At 41.7% G+C, this 18,064-nt stretch overlaps 1 protein-coding gene across 1 annotated transcript in view; it reads right to left on the bottom strand.

Moving 5' to 3' along the window:
• LOC122748174 (tumor necrosis factor receptor superfamily member 14-like) overlaps positions 1-18,064 on the bottom strand; it is an 89,751-nt gene that overhangs the window by 58,264 nt on the left and 13,423 nt on the right. Inside the window, 2 exon segments of the mRNA XM_043993859.1 lie at positions 11,351-11,441; positions 15,643-15,798. Of these exon segments, the coding sequence (XP_043849794.1) occupies positions 11,351-11,441; positions 15,643-15,798 (247 nt within the window).

Here is an 18,064-nt window from a genome sequence, read left to right as displayed (position 1 = left end):
GATTATCTAAGGTCTATAAAAATAAGTCAGGGGACATGAAAGCAGGCTTCATTATCATGGAATCATAAATTTCCATCTGGAAGAGACATCAGAAGTCATATATTTCAATACCCACATTTTAAAGACAAGGAAACTGAGGGCCAGAGGGGTCAAGCAACCTCAGGATCACATGGACTGTAAGGGCAAAGCTGAGTTGTGAGCCCAAGTCCTCTCACACTAAAGGCAACCATTTTCCCACTGTACCACAATTGTGTCCAGGAAGACGGCCAGAGCTGAGGGAGGGTTGGGAGTTTCTCAGCTTTCCAGTGCAGCAGCCTGAAGCAAAAATAGTTCTTGGTCCCTGGGTGGGTAGGATGGAGTAGGCTCACCTCTAGACTTCACATATTGGCCAGGGCTGCAGACTTGGTGAGCCACACACTTCTGACAGTCATCATATTTCATGTCAGTGCAGAAGTAGCCTGCAGAACAGCTACACACAGTATTGGTTGTAGACGAACATTTCCTTCTGGTCACCAAGCCAAATTCTGACAGAAAAACCAAGAGGAAGCAGAAGGCAGTATGTCAGTCAGTCAATCAATAATTTATTCAGGATCTATTATGTTACAGACAAACTTTCTAAGAAAGGCAAAAGACAGTCCCCGCTTTCAAGGAGCTCATAGACTAAAGGGAGTGAGAGCACACAAACAAGTATGTACCAGTAAAATACATGTAGGATGAAGTGGAGATGACCAGTAGAGGAAATGCACTAGACTTAGAGGGGAATAGGATTGAGTTCTTGAAGAAGGTAGGATTTTGGCTAGGATTTGAAGGAAGCCAGGAAAACCATGAAGTGGAGGTGAGGACAGAGGGAATTCAGGATGGCCAAGGAAAATGCCCAGCTGTGATGAACAAGGAAACCAGTGTCACAGAGTATGTGGGGAATGGTGGGGGGAGGGGTGGCAGGGTGTAAGGTATAATAGGATTAGAAAGGTAGAAAAGGGCTAGGTTTTAAAGGCTTTGAAAATGTTAGTTTTCATCCTAGAGGTGATAGGGAGCCACTGAAGTTTATTGAGTAGGATAGTAACATGTTTGGACCTATGCTTTAGGAAAAACACTTTAGTGGCTGAATGGAGGAAGGATTGGAGTGGGGAGAGACTTGAGAAAGGCAGATCCCCCACCCCCAGGATTTATTGCAATAAACTATGTGTGAGGCAAAGAGGGTCTGCACCACAGAAGATGTAGTGTCAGAGGAAAGAAAGGGGCATATTCTGGAGATGATGCAAAAGCGAAATTGACAAGCCTTGTACATAGGAGAGGGTAAGAGATAATGCAAAGTTCAGGATGACTTGGGAGGGGAAATACATTGTCCCTGGTGACAGCCCGTTGCACAGGACCCTAAGTGTTAGCTGCATCTTTTGTTTGTCTGTTTCTTTCCCCACCCAAACTAGGAGATCCTGAAGGGCAGGAACAACATCTCAGAGGCCTTCTAGTTTGACTGATCTGTAAGCAAGAATGCCTTTTATACCACTCCCAACAAATAGTCATCTAGCCTGTGCTGGAAAATCTCCAGTGAGGGAGCTCCCTGAAGTAGCCCAACCGGCTTTGGGCTCCACTGCCGCCCCAGATCTTTTGTGGCTGAAGGATCCTGGTCAGTCCTCTCTAGGCCACTCTTAGACTAAGAATTGCATACAAGGTGTCCACTTCCCTTGAAAAAAAGAAGTTTTCTTCCCTAGAGAAGTAAAATCACAGGTCTGGCATCTCCATTATCACCTCCACAAAAGAAAAAGAAGAAAGTACAAAGCTCTGTGCTGAGAATGGGTTACAAAGACAAAAACAGAACAGTTCCTGCCCTCAAGGATCTAACATTCTACCTGTGTAGCCTCATCTGTTACTTCCCCTCAATGAAGACAGACCTCCATATTAGCCTCTACTTTGCCTGAGTTCTCCATAAAATAGTCTTTTAAGCAAAAGTATTTTTGGCAGTGAAACAAGTTATCCTGCTTGTATCATGTTTGTACAGAGTTGTTCAATGGTGTCTCCCCCATTAGGTTGTGAGCTTCTCCAGGGCCTTTCTTGGTATCCCCAGTACTTAGCATGGTGCTTGACACATAGTAGGGGTTTAAGGAATATTTATTGACTGGCTTGCCCAACATAATACAGATAGTAAATGGCAGAGCTAGGATTTGAACCCAGGTCCTCTGACTTTTCATCTAGGACTCTTCCCACTTCATCATCTTTTGTGAGTATTGGGGGTGAAAACCTTTTCAGACTCTAAAACGGGAAGTGACTGAGACCAGAGGAGCAAAAGATAAAAATCTGTAAGCAAGTACTTAACTTTCGGTCATGGGACTTAGTTACAAATCCTAGCTCTATTATTTGCTACCTTGTGACCTTTGACAGCACACGACTTCTCTGAGGTCAGTTTCTTCAGTAAAATGAGGATCCTGGATGAGGTGACTTACAACTCTGGATCTGTTCACTTGTTATACCTTCCATAGGGCCTGGGGAAGAGAGAGACCCTGAGGGGAGCAGGTGGAGAGTACCTGGGGCGGGGAGCAAGAAGAACAAGGAGAGTCCCCAGTACTTTACACTGTTAAGAGATCTGACATGCTTAAGATGATTTCCCAGTTATACAAAAGTTTATTCAAATAGAAAAGTCCAAGTTCCATAATACTGAGAGCCAAAGTAGATGAGGTGGGCAGCAGGACAAACTCCATCACCCAGCATTCACCTGCCTTCCCTCTGTGCCACCCCCCCCATCCCCCAACTCCCAATCAATAGGTTTATACACCCCCTTCCCCAGCTTGGATGTAGCCCTGAACCACCTGGGCTTCAGGGATAAAGTGGGGTAGAGTCATGGGCAGGAGATATCCTCCTAGAACTATGGGTTAAAATTTATTTTTATAAATTCATTCCTTCAGGTGAACAGTAACCTATTTTTAAATACTCTAGGAAAGGGCAGCATTAGCACTCATCCACAATCTAGTATGAATTAATTGCTCATCATAATTCCTCCCTGGCATGCAACTGAGAGCAGGAAATTCATCTGAAGGGAGCAGAAAGATGGAGAGGTAATTTGAAATGCTACAGTGCTTCTGGGGAGGATAAGCCTAGCTGGGGGTCATAGGGAGAGGTTTGGGGCTGTCAACAGGAAACACCAGGTCATGAGACCAGCCTCATACCCCTATGGCCAGACATCAAGAAGATGTAGCTGGGCATATTTAGGGAGCTGATAGAGACCTAGGAACTAACTCACTCCCTTTCACAAGTTCCTGAGGACCAATTCTACTGATAGCGCTCTTCAGAATCCTAGACAGCGTAAGTACTCTGTACTTAGATAGTCCACGTTCTAGGGTTGTGTGAGAGAGTGTAAATAAACTATCCAGGGTTTCCTAGGTGGAAAATGCCATGCCCTACAACCTTAGGAACTAGCCCAAGCCATTCATCTTGTAGATGAGGTCCAAAGAATGGACAAGGTCACACTAGGAAAAGACAGAAATGGAACCCAGGTCTCCCAACTCCCAGGGCAGCACTCTCACTGCCTCTCTTCCTAACATGGTAAAGATCCTATTCTCTGGCTTGTTGACTTCTTTCCTATCCCATCTTGTCTGAGGTAGGTTCAAGACTGATGACTTAGTCTGGACCCAACTCCCCCTTTCCCAGGGAAACTAGAGAACTCAGGTCAGAGCCTAGGAGAGGGTAGGCTTTGGGTTAGATCCAGGATCCAGGCTTACCCCAAAGCCTCTGAAGAAATTCTTACCAGGGTGACAGACTTTACACTGGAGACACTCCTTAAGGCCACTGTGCTGTGATGTGTAGGTCTCAGGATCACAAGGCACACATATGGTGATTCCCATCATATTGCATGTCTCATTAACTTTGAAACCTAATGGTATAAAAGAGTTAGCATCTACAATAAGGCACAGGACCCCTCCCTGCAGAAGCCTCCACTCCAGCCCCTCTTTTCCCCAGTCCCACCCTGATTCCTCCTTTTACACACCCTATGGCAGACCCAGGAAGCTCTCAAGGCTACCTATTAAACTTAGGATGGTTTACTGTGGTTACTATGAGAATTAGAACACCAGCCTACAGAGCCATAGAATCCAGCCTGTCAAAACTGAAAGGAATATCAGAAAAAGAATTTAGAATGTCAGAATTAAAAAGAACTATAGGACATAGAATGTCAGAGCTAGGAGGGACCTCAAAACATAGGATTCAGAGCTAGAAGAGACCTCAGAACATAGGATTCAGAGTTGGGAGGGCAATCTTAGAACCCAGAATGTTAGAGGTCGAAGGGCTCTTAGACAATATCAGGGATAGGAAGGATCTTACAACATAGATTGTCAGAGTGAGGATGAGCCTTAATGTCAGAACTAGGAGAGTCTTTAGAACCTAGAATGTCAGAGCTAGGAGGGACCTCAGAATATAAGACTCTGACCTAGGAAGACAACGTCAGAACATAGAATGTTATGGGTAACCTAGTCCTATCCCCTCCTTTTACAGATGAGGAAACTAAATGACTGGGCCAGTGTCATACAAACTGATCCCTAAGATCCCATGCCACTGTGACCTGCCCTAAATTTAGGCCAAGATAGTTCTGGAACCTTAGGTCCCATCTGGGTTAGCCTTGATGGTCACTGCCATGGGGGAACAGAGAAAATACAAGAAAGGGAGAGGGGGTTGGTGGGGGGGGTGAAGGTAGAGGTAAAAGAGTCAGAATCAATGATTGTGTGCCTTAGAGCTTATCCAGTATTGCATTCCTAAGGACACAGTGGGCACTGAAATACAAAAGAAACTTATTAAGCACCCTATCTTCAAAGCTTAATCTGAGCAGTTAGGAGACACAGTGGATAGAATGCTGGGCCTGGAGTCAGGAAGACCTGACTTCAAATCCAGACTCAGACACTTACTAGCTGAGTGTCCCTGGGCAAGTCACTTTACCCTATTTGCCTCAGTTACTTCATCTGTAAAACGAGCTGAAAAAAAATGGCAAACCACTTCAGTATCTTTGTCAAGAAAACCCTAGATGGTGTTATGAAGAGTCAAACAGTACTGAACAATAACAAATTTGCAAGGCCTAGTGGATAAAAAGACAAAAACCCAGAAAGAGTATCTGTCCTCAAGGAGATCACATTGTATCAGGGAAATAAAATATGCACATAAATAGAGCAGACTAAGTACATATAGTGTGATTTGGGATGGAGGGATGGAGAGAAAGGAAGAAGGTGGGGGTGGGCAAGAGAATAGTAAAAGACAGAGAAACAGAAAGGTAGAAGAAAAAAGGCAGGAACCTGCCCCACCTCTCCCTTAAACCCCTCCAAACAATTTTGATGGATGTCCCAAAACAAATTCTGGAGCAGCAGAACCCACAAAAGGTTGGAATAAAATAATTGTCCATCCTAACACAACTTAGAAGCTTATCAGAAAAGGTCTGTTGTACTGTGGTGATATGGAGCACAGTTCAGCACAGGTCATGCCAGTGCAGAGTGAGCCCCAGAAAACCAGGAGCAGGCTTGGGAGTGACTGAATCAGCAATGGCAGCAGCTTCTTCAGGAGCTCTCATCCCACAGAGGGTAATGAGGTCAAACAATTGGTCAGAAGGAGATTACAGGGGTCTCTTTTTGGGCACTGCAGGTTAGACCCTGTTGCTTTGCCCATACTAGGATCACAGTCCTGGGTGTCAGTCCCAGGGTGAGGAGGAGCACTAGCATACCAGAACTTGTGGCTGCAGGAGAGCAGGAATTCTTCTCACATTTCCAGGGTAGAACAGGGTGCTTCTGTTGGTGGAGTTGTGAAATGATCCAACCTTTCTGGAGAGCATTTTGGAACTATGCCCAAAAGGCTATAAAACTATGCATACCTTTTGATCTGGCAATACCATTTCTCTGTTTATATCCCAAAGACATCCCCAAAAAGAGAAAAAAGACTTGTTTGTACAAAAATATTGGAAGCAGCTCTTTTTGTAGTAGCTAAGAATTGGAAATAAAAGGAATGTCTATCAATTGGGGAATGGTGTAAGAAGCTGTGATAGATGAATGTGATGGAATATTATTGTTCTATAAGAAATGACAAGCAGGATGATTCCAGAAAGGCTTGGAAAGACTTGTATAAACTTATGTATAGTGAAGTGATCAAAACCAAGAGAACACAATGCACAGAGATAGCAATATTGTTTGATGAAGAACCATGAATGACTTAACTATTCTCAGCAATATAATGATCCAAGACAATACCAAAGGACCATTGATGAAACATACTATCCATCTCTGAAGAAAGAACTGATATTGATTGAACACAGACTGAAGCATAATATTTTTCGCTTTCTTTCATTTTTTCTTTTATTCAAATTTTCTTATACCAAATGACTAATATGGTAATGTTTTATATAATTACACATGTTTAAGCTATATCTGATTGCTTACTGCCTTAGGGAGGGGGGAGGGAAGGCAGGGAAGGAAGGATAAAATTTAATACTCAAAAATATAAATACAAATATTTTTTTTTTTAAAGGAAAGGGTGCTTGTGGTTGCTCATAGACCAGAACATAGACCAGAAGAGTAGTAAACACAATTCTCCTTAGATCATACCACCTTGGAAGAACTGAAAACTTATGGGCCCTTAGAAGTATCTCTGAAAACAACTATACAAAACCTCTGAAGCTTGGGGAAATGTGTCCTCCATACTAAAAGCAAAACCCTACTTTATCAAAGAGTTAAGAGTAAAGAAATAGACTAGAAATATGAACAAACAGCAGAAAAAACTTTGACCATAGAAAGTTAATACAGTAACAAATCAAAACTCACTCAGAAGACACAAAGTAAAAATTTCTATATCCAAAACCTCAAAGAAGAATATAAATTAGCCTCAGGTCAAAGAAGAACTCAAAAAAGATTTTAAAAATCATTGTAGAGGAAAAATTAGGAAGAGAAATGAGAATAAAGGAAGAAAATCATGAAAAAAAGAATCAATAGCTTGGTAAAGGAGGCACAGAACATAATGAAGAACATAACACCTTAAAAACACATTGTGGGGGCAGCTAGGTGGCGCAGTGGATAGAGCACCGGCCCTGAAGTCAGGAGTACCTGAGTTCAAATCCGGCCTCAGAAACTTAACACTTACTAGCTGTGTGACCCTGGGCAAGTCACTTAACCCCAATTGCCTCACTAAAAAAAAAAAAAAAACCCAAAAAACACATTGTGGTTGGGGCAGCTAGGTTATGCAGTGGCTAGAGCACTGGCCCTGGAGTCAGGAGGACCTGAGTTCAAATCCGGATTCAGACACTTAACACTTACTAGCTGTGTGACCCTAGGCAAGTCACTTAACCCCAATTGCCTCACCAAAAAAACAAAACAAAACAACAACAACAACAACAACAACAACAACAACAACAAAAAACACATTGTGGGGTAAGCTAGGTTGTGTAATAGATAAAGAACCAACCCTGGATTCAGAAGGACCTGAGTTCAAATCTGACCTCAGACATTTGACACTTACTAGCTGTGTGACTAGCAAGTCACTTAAACCTCATTGCCCTGAAAAAAAAATTAAAAACAACAACACATTAGGTAAAATCATAAAGAAAGCACAAAAAATGCAGTAGGAAGTGAATGCCCTGAAAAGAAGAATTGGCCATATGGAAAAAGAGGCACAAAAATACATGGAAGAAAATAGTTCCTTAAAAATTAGAATTGAGAAAATGGAAGGTAATGACTTTATGAGACATCAAGAAACAATAAAACAAAATCAAAAGAATGAAAAAATAGAAAATAATGTGAAATATCTCAGTGGAAGAACAACTAACCTAGAAAATAGAGCCAAGAGAGACAATTTAAAAATTATTGAACTGCCTGAAATCCATCATAAAAACAGAACCTAGACATCCTCTTTCAAGATAGCTTAGAAGGTCAGCAGGAAAGGTCTGTTGTGTGAGAGTGAAGCTCAGCCCTGCAACTGCACGTGCATATCCAGTCCCAGGCTGGCTACACCAGAGAAAGAGGCCACCAGAGCCTCTGAATCAGCTACAGCACCAGTGTCTTCTGGAACTAAGTCCACAGTCTGGTGAGAGGCCTGAGTGGTTGGCTGGGGCGGGGGATGGAGATTACAGGGGTCTCTGCTGGCACTGAAGTGGATCTTGTGAGTTTTACCCCTGCTAGGAACCAGGAAGTAGTCTTGATTGGTGGCAGCCCAGGTGGGGGAGGGGCACAGGCTCACCAGAGCTAACAACCACAGGGAAACAAAAATTTAGTTTCCTGGTTGAAGAGCCAGTAGGCCTGCAGTTATTTACAGACCAGAGCACAGGCCAGGTGAGTGAAGAACCTGCCTCTCCTTAAATCATACCACCTTGGACCCCCAGAAGCTTAGTACAGTGCACTCTGGAAGCAGTGCCCCACTGTAAGAAGGAGTTAAAAGTTGAGAAATAGGCTGGCAAGATGAGCAGACAGAAAATGATGCGGACCATAGAAAGTTTCTTTGGTGACAAGGAAGATTGAGGTGCACTCTCAGAAGAGGATAGCAACATCAGGGCTCCTTTATCCAAAGTTTCCAAGAAAAATATGAATTGGTTTCAGGCCATAGAAATGCTAAAAAAGGATTTTGAAGATATAGTAAGAGAGGTAAAGGAAAAATGGAAAGAGAAATGAGAGTGATGCAGTAAAGTCATGAAAAAAGTCAACAGCTTGAAAAGTCAAATGGAAAAGCTCTCTGAAGAAAATAATTGCTTAAGAATTAGGATTGAACAAATGGAAACTAATGACTTTATGAGAAACCAAGACACAATAAAGCAAATCCAAATGAATGAAAAAATAGAAGGCCATATGAAATATTTCCTTAGAAAAACAGCTGACATGGAAAATAGATCCAGGAGAGAAGAGATAATTTGAAAATTATTGGACTACCTGAAAACCATGATCCAAAAAAAAAGCTTAGACATCATCTTTCAAGAAATTGTAAGGGAAAATTGCCCTGATATTCTAGAAGCAGAAGGTAAAATAGAAATTGAAAGAATCTACCAATCACCTCTGAAAGAGATTTCAAAATGAATGCTTCCAGGAATATTCTAACCAAATTCCAGAGCTCTCATGTCAAGGAGAAAATATTGCAAGCAGCCAGAAAGAAACAATTCAAGTACTGTGGAGCCACAGTCAGAGGGCAAAGGAATTGGGATTACAACCAAGAATCACCTACCCAGTAAAACTGCTCACAATCTTTCAGGGGAAAAATGGGACTTCAATGAAAAAGAAGACTTTCAGGCATTCATGATGAAAAGACCTGAACTGAATAAAAGACCCTAGAGAAGCATAAAAAGGTAAACAGGAAAAAGAAATCATGAGGGATGTTAAAAGGTAAAGCTGTTTACATTTGTACATGGGAAGATGATATATCTAACTCATAAGAACTTTCTCAGTATTAGGGCAGATGATAGGAACATATTTAGACAGAAGGTACAGGTGAGGATTATGAAGGGATGATAATCTGTAAAGCATTTTTTAAAAATTTTTTGTGGAGTGGTCAGGATTGGGTGGCATGCCCAGGGTCATGAAGTTGGTGAGTGTCTTGTGTCTGAGGCTGGATTTGGGCTTGGGTCCTTCAGGGTCCAGGGAGGGTGCTTTGTTCACTGTATCACCTAGCTGTCCCATGATGACATCTTTAGGGTAAAATTGAGGGGTGAGAGTATTGCACTGGGGGAAGGGGAAAGGGGAGAGATGGAATGAGGTGAAATCTCACATGAAAAAGCAGGAAAGGACTTATGCAGTGGGGGAGAGACAGAGGAGGAATTGGGAAGTGAATGAACTAAGGCTCATCAGAATTAGCTCAAAGACCTTAATTTGTCCCAGTGAAAGGAACTCTCAGACCTACCTGCATGGCAAGGGGAGCAGCACTGCCCATCAGAGTTGGCTCAAGGAGGGAATAACATACACATGAAATTGGGTAGAGTAATTTATCTAACCCTTCAGGAAAGTAGGAGAGGAAGGGCATAAGGGGGGAGGAGTAAAAGAAGGGACAGAAGATTGGGGGAGGGGGCAGTCAAAAACAAAACACTTTTGAAGAGGGATAGGGTGAAGGAAGATGGATAATAGAATAATTATCATGGGGAAGGGAATAGAATGGAAGGGAAACAGTTAACAATAGTAATCATGAAAAAGAGAAAAGGAGGAAAATTGTACAAAAAATATTTATAGCAACTCTTGATGGAGGCTAAGAATTGAGAATCAAAGGAATGTCCATCAATTGAGGAATGATGGAAAAAGCTGTGTTATATGATTGCAGTGGAATGGTCTTGTGCTACAGGAAATGACAAACAGGATGATCCCCGAAAAACCTGGCAAGACTAATGAACATTGATGTATAGTGAGGTGAGCAGAGCTGGGAGGACATTGTGTGTAGTGACAGCAGTTCAATGAGCAATTGTGAATGACTTAACTACTTTCAGGATGCAATGATCCAAGACAATCCCAAGGAACTAATGAGGAAGCTTACTATGCACCCCCATAGAAAGAACTGATAAAAAGAAATATGTCCTTTTGTGGGTTCTGCTGCTCCAGGAATTGTTTTGATGGAATTATTTGAACATATTTGGAGGGGTCTTGGAGAGAGTTCAGGTAATTCACTCACTGCCTTTCCTCTGCCATCTTGGCTCCACCCTCTTGTTCCAAGCTTCTTGTGCTGGGGGTTAGGGACATGATTCCAGACTTTCTTCTGTAAGGTCTCAGCAGATAGCAGCTTGTTCACTGCACAGGAATGGCTCAGCATAGTTGTGCCTGCTGGGTAGTAGATACCCTAGTTGGCAGATTGCCTTTTGCATTGAAGCTGGGGACCTCACAACTGGCCTCCTGTGCCACTAGCTTGCTGAGCTAGGACCAAGGGTCTTCAGCTGCTGATCTTTGCTAAGGGTCTTTTGATGGTTTGCCCTGATACCCTCTGTGTGAAGCTGTGCTCGCCTTTTACCCCAGTGAGACAGACATTTTCTGAAGACCTTCTAGGTTATCTTAAGCCAGAAAATTGTTTCACTCTTTTTTGTAGGTTCTACAACTCAAGAATCCATTTAGAGGCTTAATTTAATTTTGTTTCCAAGGGAAATTTGGAATGGGTCAGGTGACTTCCCAGCTTTTCTCTTCCATCTTGGCTCCCAGAACTGGATTAGTAAATAAAAATTGAAAGAAAAGTGTGTCCTGTGTACATCCCCCTTCCCAGAGATACAGTTGTGAAATACTTACCTGCATACACTTATATAAATTTTTTTCTGTTCTGCTTTGTATATGTAAACACCTATTTTACTTTATGTTTATTAAGGTTAGGCTTTTTGTTTAAAACATTATAAATGAACAAGTGAAAAGAATGAAACACCAACTCCCAGACAGTGTGTTAGACCTACTTGGTCCATGGCAGGCACTGGTTAAGGGTCCCATATGGGGAAAATGTCCCCACTGGGCACTTTTCACAGATGGTATTATTTATCTCTGTGCCTAAAAGAGGAGACATGGGAGATTTGGTGCTCAGTATAACAAGAGAATAAGAGCAAAATAAGTGTAATGGAAAAAGGAGAGACAGGTATACTTGAACTCACTTGTGGCCTGGCACAATCACTGGCTGTCTCGGAACCATGAGATATTGTATGATAACCTTTCCATAACATTTTCAGGTGTCATGAACACATACTAAATTTGGCTTTGATCCAGACACATGGTGGTAAAAAGTGTTACAGATTGCATAACTACCTCAACCCTCTATTAGAAGTCTAAGGATATAAAGGAGGGAATGTAATGGAATTTATTAATTTGATCATTGACAATGCTATGCTAAGGTTTAGTAAAAATGCAGCAATTCAAACAGTTAAAGAAGAGAATCCAGCTTTCCAGACCAGAATCCAGTTTCCTCCTGATGATATCTTACCACTTCAAGAAGACAAGAGAACTCAGAGACTTTATATGAACTATCTCCTTTCTGTTATAATATACACTATCTGTAACATGTACTCTCTGCAGAGGCTCTCCCTTTGCAAGACTTAAGTCAAAGCGTCGGTTCATGAGGACAAAAAAATAGCCCCTCTGAACAAAACTTTCCTCTCTTCCTTTTCTATATTGTTGTTCACATATTATTAGTTAGCAATAGTTATTATATTCTTTTTACTGTTCCGTCAAGGAAATATTTTGTTTCTTGAGGAACAAAAGGGGGGAATGTGGTAAAAAGTTTTAACAGTTGGTTAGTGATAATGGAGAGACATCAGTTTTTTTAAAGACCACCCTTTCAGGGAGGAGACCAACGGCATGAGCTACGCATGCCAGTCCGCCTGCTACGCGTGCCACACTGCCTGCTAAGTGCTCAACTTGCAGGGTGCTAACTTAAAAGGCAAGGAGAGAATGGAAGTGAGATCTTTTTTTCCTGCTCTGCTGGTCTCCTGACTGCGCTGCACAGACAGATGCTGACTGGAGTTCAACTCTGCCCGGCTCGCAGTTAGCAGCATGCACTTGTCTCGGTCTCTCTCTCTCTCCCCAAAGGTGGCTTTGGGCTTTTGGTGAGTTTTATATGTAATATAGACTAAGCTTAGACTTAAGACTATTTGTTTTGTATTTCTACTTTCCTATCCCTCTAATCAACATCACCTGGTAACTACCACACAGTAAAGCTCTAACTAGAAAACCAGAAGCTTCTTCCATTTACTAGTCTGGGAGATAAATTAAGGGAAAAGTTAAAGAGGGGAGATTTATGATCTAATATCCAATTTGAAATCTCACACAAGGCTGCTAGAACTATGTCCCTGGGTTGATTGGTCCCTACCCTAGAAACTGTCAGAGCAAACTCCCCAGGCCTTTGGGAAGAAATTTATTTTTTAAAATATATTTTGTTTTTGAATTTTGTTTATGTATCATTTCATACACAATATTCCTTTTTCCTTACTAGTAAATGTTTAACAACTGACTCTTGAGGGGAGAAATAAGGAACAAAAGGCATGTTTTTATGGGTTTTTTACATTTAACTGACATCACTTTCTTAAATCTAAGCAATTGACAAATCAGTAAATTAATTTTATTTGTAAAATTTTAATTTTACTCTGTTTCCCAAATTCTGAAATGCCAATGCTCATATTGAAAATCAGCTCTTGGGAGAGCATTTCCAGCTGACTCCAGCATATGATCTTCTCTTACCCAAAAGATCCATCTTTTATAATGTAGAATCTTTTGAAGGATAAAAAGAGTTCAGAAAACTAAGTAACAAAAAAAGTAGAATGTTATGTGGAGTGTTCCATATCCATATCTCTCCACATCCATTTGTACAAAGAAGTTGGAGATTCAGATCGAAGTATAGTTCAGTCATAGTCTTTCATTCTTGAAGAGGACCAAAATGACATCACTATGTTGGAGTCAATGTATAGCATATCTGACTGTAGCTAATCAGACCAATTCAATGTCAGAATGCTCTACCACAGTCCATGTGAACATTTGGGGTGGAGATATATCTAAGATGCTCATCTCTTCTTTCTTTTTATCTACTGTAATTCTGCTTCACTCATGGAGCTCAGCACCTTTGATATTGGCACACCATGCTGGATGGTCCTTTACCAGTGTCTCCCATGTCACACCAGCAATCCCAAAATTCTCCAGAGAGACCTTGAAAGAATTCTTATATTGCTTCTTCTGACCTATATGTGATCATTTGCCTTTTGTGAGTTCTCTGTAAAATAGTCTTTTAGGTAAATATATGTTTGGCATTAGAACAACATGGCCAGCCCATTGGAGAGTTGTGCTCTCTGCAGTAGAGTTTGGTAGTGTTAGCTCAAGAAAGGACCTCAGTGACAGGTACCTTTGTCCTGCCAGATGATCTTAATAATTTTCTTAAGACAATTCAAATGGAAGTGATTCAGTTTCCTGGCATTGCAACTATTTCCTAGGGTTGTTGTAAGGATCAAATGAAATAACATTTAAAAAATATTTAGCACAATGTCTAGCATATAGCAGGTACTATATAAATGCTTGTTTACTTATTATTATTTATTTATCTGAAACCATACAAATGATTTTACCCACTTACAAGTTCATGGCTTTAGAGGTAGAAGGGAACTTAGAGATTGTTGAGTCCTACTATTTTATTTTATGGGAGAAGAAACTGAGGCCCAGAGAGGTCAAGTAAGTTACCTACTTGGCCACACAAGTTATTCCTTCAGTATTTGAAGGATCTTTGATTTAAGCAGCTTGTGCCCTCTCTCCATAAGTACAGATTGTGATCCACTGCTATTTTAGAAGAAGAGTTGTATCTGAAATATCCATCACCTGAGGCCTATCTGGAGCTGAGTCCCTTTGGACTTACTAGGAAGGTCCTCAGAATACAAACCTCCAGAAAACCAAACACTTGATCCTATTTTAGAAGCTTCCAACTCAGAAGTATTTGGCAGAATTTGAACTCTTTGGGAATCACCTTCAAGAATCTAAGGGCACATCATAAACCACTAAGAGGAGGAATGCAGAAATTACCAATCCTATCAGTGGATAGAGGAAACGTTTATGATGAAACAAGGGAGAGGGATGATCACAGAATATAAAATGGATAATTTTGATTATATAAAGTTGAAAATATTTTGCCCAAACAAAACCAATACAGATAAAATTAGAAGGGAAGCAATTAACTGAGGTGGGGGGAGTGGATGAGAATCAAAAGCAAGTTTCTCTGACAAAAGTCTCCTTTCCAAAATTGTACCGAACTGATTCAAATGTGTAAGAGACATTCTTGAAATGATAAATGGCCAAAGGATAGGAATAAGCAGTTTTCAAAGAAAGAAATCCAAATTATCAATAGGCATAATTTTTTTAAAATGCTCAGACTCATAACTAGAGAAATACAACTTAAGAAGTTATGTACTCAAGGTGCTAATGGAGCCATACATTCTCTTTGAAAATGGCCAATGAGGGCAGCTAGGTGGCACAGTGGATAAAGCACCGGCCCTGGATTCAGGAGTTCCTGAGTTCAAATCCGGCCTCAGACACTTGACACTTACTAGCTGTGTGACCCTGGGCAAGTCACTTAAGCCCCATTGCCCTGAAAAAAAAAAAAAAGAAAGAAAGAAAATGGCTAATGTATGAATGTGCTTTGTTTGTCTTCACATAAAGGTTTTCTTTTTCTTTTCCAGTGTGAGAAGTCAAATGAGAAGGAGAGAAAATATCTTTTTGTCTTTTAAAAATATTTCCTTTAAAAAGACAAAACACACAAAGATACAGTCACTTTTGCCACCAAAACACAAGAGGACACCAATGGGGAGGACTTAGTTGATTTTTTATCAGCTCTGCCTAATTCTAGCTTTGTCCCAGATTATCTAAGGTCTATAAAAATAAGTCAGGGGACATGAAAGCAGGCTTCATTATCATGGAATCATAAATTTCCATCTGGAAGAGACATCAGAAGTCATATATTTCAATACCCACATTTTAAAGACAAGGAAACTGAGGGCCAGAGGGGTCAAGCAACCTCAGGATCACATGGACTGTAAGGGCAAAGCTGAGTTGTGAGCCCAAGTCCTCTCACACTAAAGGCAACCATTTTCCCACTGTACCACAATTGTGTCCAGGAAGACGGCCAGAGCTGAGGGAGGGTTGGGAGTTTCTCAGCTTTCCAGTGCAGCAGCCTGAAGCAAAAATAGTTCTTGGTCCCTGGGTGGGTAGGATGGAGTAGGCTCACCTCTAGACTTCACATATTGGCCAGGGCTGCAGACTTGGTGAGCCACACACTTCTGACAGTCATCATATTTCATGTCAGTGCAGAAGTAGCCTGCAGAACAGCTACACACAGTATTGGTTGTAGACGAACATTTCCTTCTGGTCACCAAGCCAAATTCTGACAGAAAAACCAAGAGGAAGCAGAAGGCAGTATGTCAGTCAGTCAATCAATAATTTATTCAGGATCTATTATGTTACAGACAAACTTTCTAAGAAAGGCAAAAGACAGTCCCCGCTTTCAAGGAGCTCATAGACTAAAGGGAGTGAGAGCACACAAACAAGTATGTACCAGTAAAATACATGTAGGATGAAGTGGAGATGACCAGTAGAGGAAATGCACTAGACTTAGAGGGGAATAGGATTGAGTTCTTGAAGAAGGTAGGATTTTGGCTAGGATTTGAAGGAAGCCAGGAAAACCATGAAGTGGAGGTGAGGACAGAGGGAATTCAGGATGGCCAAGGAAAATGCCCAGCTGTGATGAACAAGGAAACCAGTGTCACAGAGTATGTGGGGAATGGTGGGGGGAGGGGTGGCAGGGTGTAAGGTATAATAGGATTAGAAAGGTAGAAAAGGGCTAGGTTTTAAAGGCTTTGAAAATGTTAGTTTTCATCCTAGAGGTGATAGGGAGCCACTGAAGTTTATTGAGTAGGATAGTAACATGTTTGGACCTATGCTTTAGGAAAAACACTTTAGTGGCTGAATGGAGGAAGGATTGGAGTGGGGAGAGACTTGAGAAAGGCAGATCCCCCACCCCCAGGATTTATTGCAATAAACTATGTGTGAGGCAAAGAGGGTCTGCACCACAGAAGATGTAGTGTCAGAGGAAAGAAAGGGGCATATTCTGGAGATGATGCAAAAGCGAAATTGACAAGCCTTGTACATAGGAGAGGGTAAGAGATAATGCAAAGTTCAGGATGACTTGGGAGGGGAAATACATTGTCCCTGGTGACAGCCCGTTGCACAGGACCCTAAGTGTTAGCTGCATCTTTTGTTTGTCTGTTTCTTTCCCCACCCAAACTAGGAGATCCTGAAGGGCAGGAACAACATCTCAGAGGCCTTCTAGTTTGACTGATCTGTAAGCAAGAATGCCTTTTATACCACTCCCAACAAATAGTCATCTAGCCTGTGCTGGAAAATCTCCAGTGAGGGAGCTCCCTGAAGTAGCCCAACCGGCTTTGGGCTCCACTGCCGCCCCAGATCTTTTGTGGCTGAAGGATCCTGGTCAGTCCTCTCTAGGCCACTCTTAGACTAAGAATTGCATACAAGGTGTCCACTTCCCTTGAAAAAAAGAAGTTTTCTTCCCTAGAGAAGTAAAATCACAGGTCTGGCATCTCCATTATCACCTCCACAAAAGAAAAAGAAGAAAGTACAAAGCTCTGTGCTGAGAATGGGTTACAAAGACAAAAACAGAACAGTTCCTGCCCTCAAGGATCTAACATTCTACCTGTGTAGCCTCATCTGTTACTTCCCCTCAATGAAGACAGACCTCCATATTAGCCTCTACTTTGCCTGAGTTCTCCATAAAATAGTCTTTTAAGCAAAAGTATTTTTGGCAGTGAAACAAGTTATCCTGCTTGTATCATGTTTGTACAGAGTTGTTCAATGGTGTCTCCCCCATTAGGTTGTGAGCTTCTCCAGGGCCTTTCTTGGTATCCCCAGTACTTAGCATGGTGCTTGACACATAGTAGGGGTTTAAGGAATATTTATTGACTGGCTTGCCCAACATAATACAGATAGTAAATGGCAGAGCTAGGATTTGAACCCAGGTCCTCTGACTTTTCATCTAGGACTCTTCCCACTTCATCATCTTTTGTGAGTATTGGGGGTGAAAACCTTTTCAGACTCTAAAACGGGAAGTGACTGAGACCAGAGGAGCAAAAGATAAAAATCTGTAAGCAAGTACTTAACTTTCGGTCATGGGACTTAGTTACAAATCCTAGCTCTATTATTTGCTACCTTGTGACCTTTGACAGCACACGACTTCTCTGAGGTCAGTTTCTTCAGTAAAATGAGGATCCTGGATGAGGTGACTTACAACTCTGGATCTGTTCACTTGTTATACCTTCCATAGGGCCTGGGGAAGAGAGAGACCCTGAGGGGAGCAGGTGGAGAGTACCTGGGGCGGGGAGCAAGAAGAACAAGGAGAGTCCCCAGTACTTTACACTGTTAAGAGATCTGACATGCTTAAGATGATTTCCCAGTTATACAAAAGTTTATTCAAATAGAAAAGTCCAAGTTCCATAATACTGAGAGCCAAAGTAGATGAGGTGGGCAGCAGGACAAACTCCATCACCCAGCATTCACCTGCCTTCCCTCTGTGCCACCCCCCCCATCCCCCAACTCCCAATCAATAGGTTTATACACCCCCTTCCCCAGCTTGGATG

Source organism: Dromiciops gliroides, chromosome 3 (genome assembly GCF_019393635.1).
Source record: "Dromiciops gliroides isolate mDroGli1 chromosome 3, mDroGli1.pri, whole genome shotgun sequence".
In the NCBI taxonomy this organism is placed as follows: domain Eukaryota; kingdom Metazoa; phylum Chordata; class Mammalia; order Microbiotheria; family Microbiotheriidae; genus Dromiciops; species Dromiciops gliroides.
This window is presented reverse-complemented; position numbering and strand designations above follow the sequence as displayed.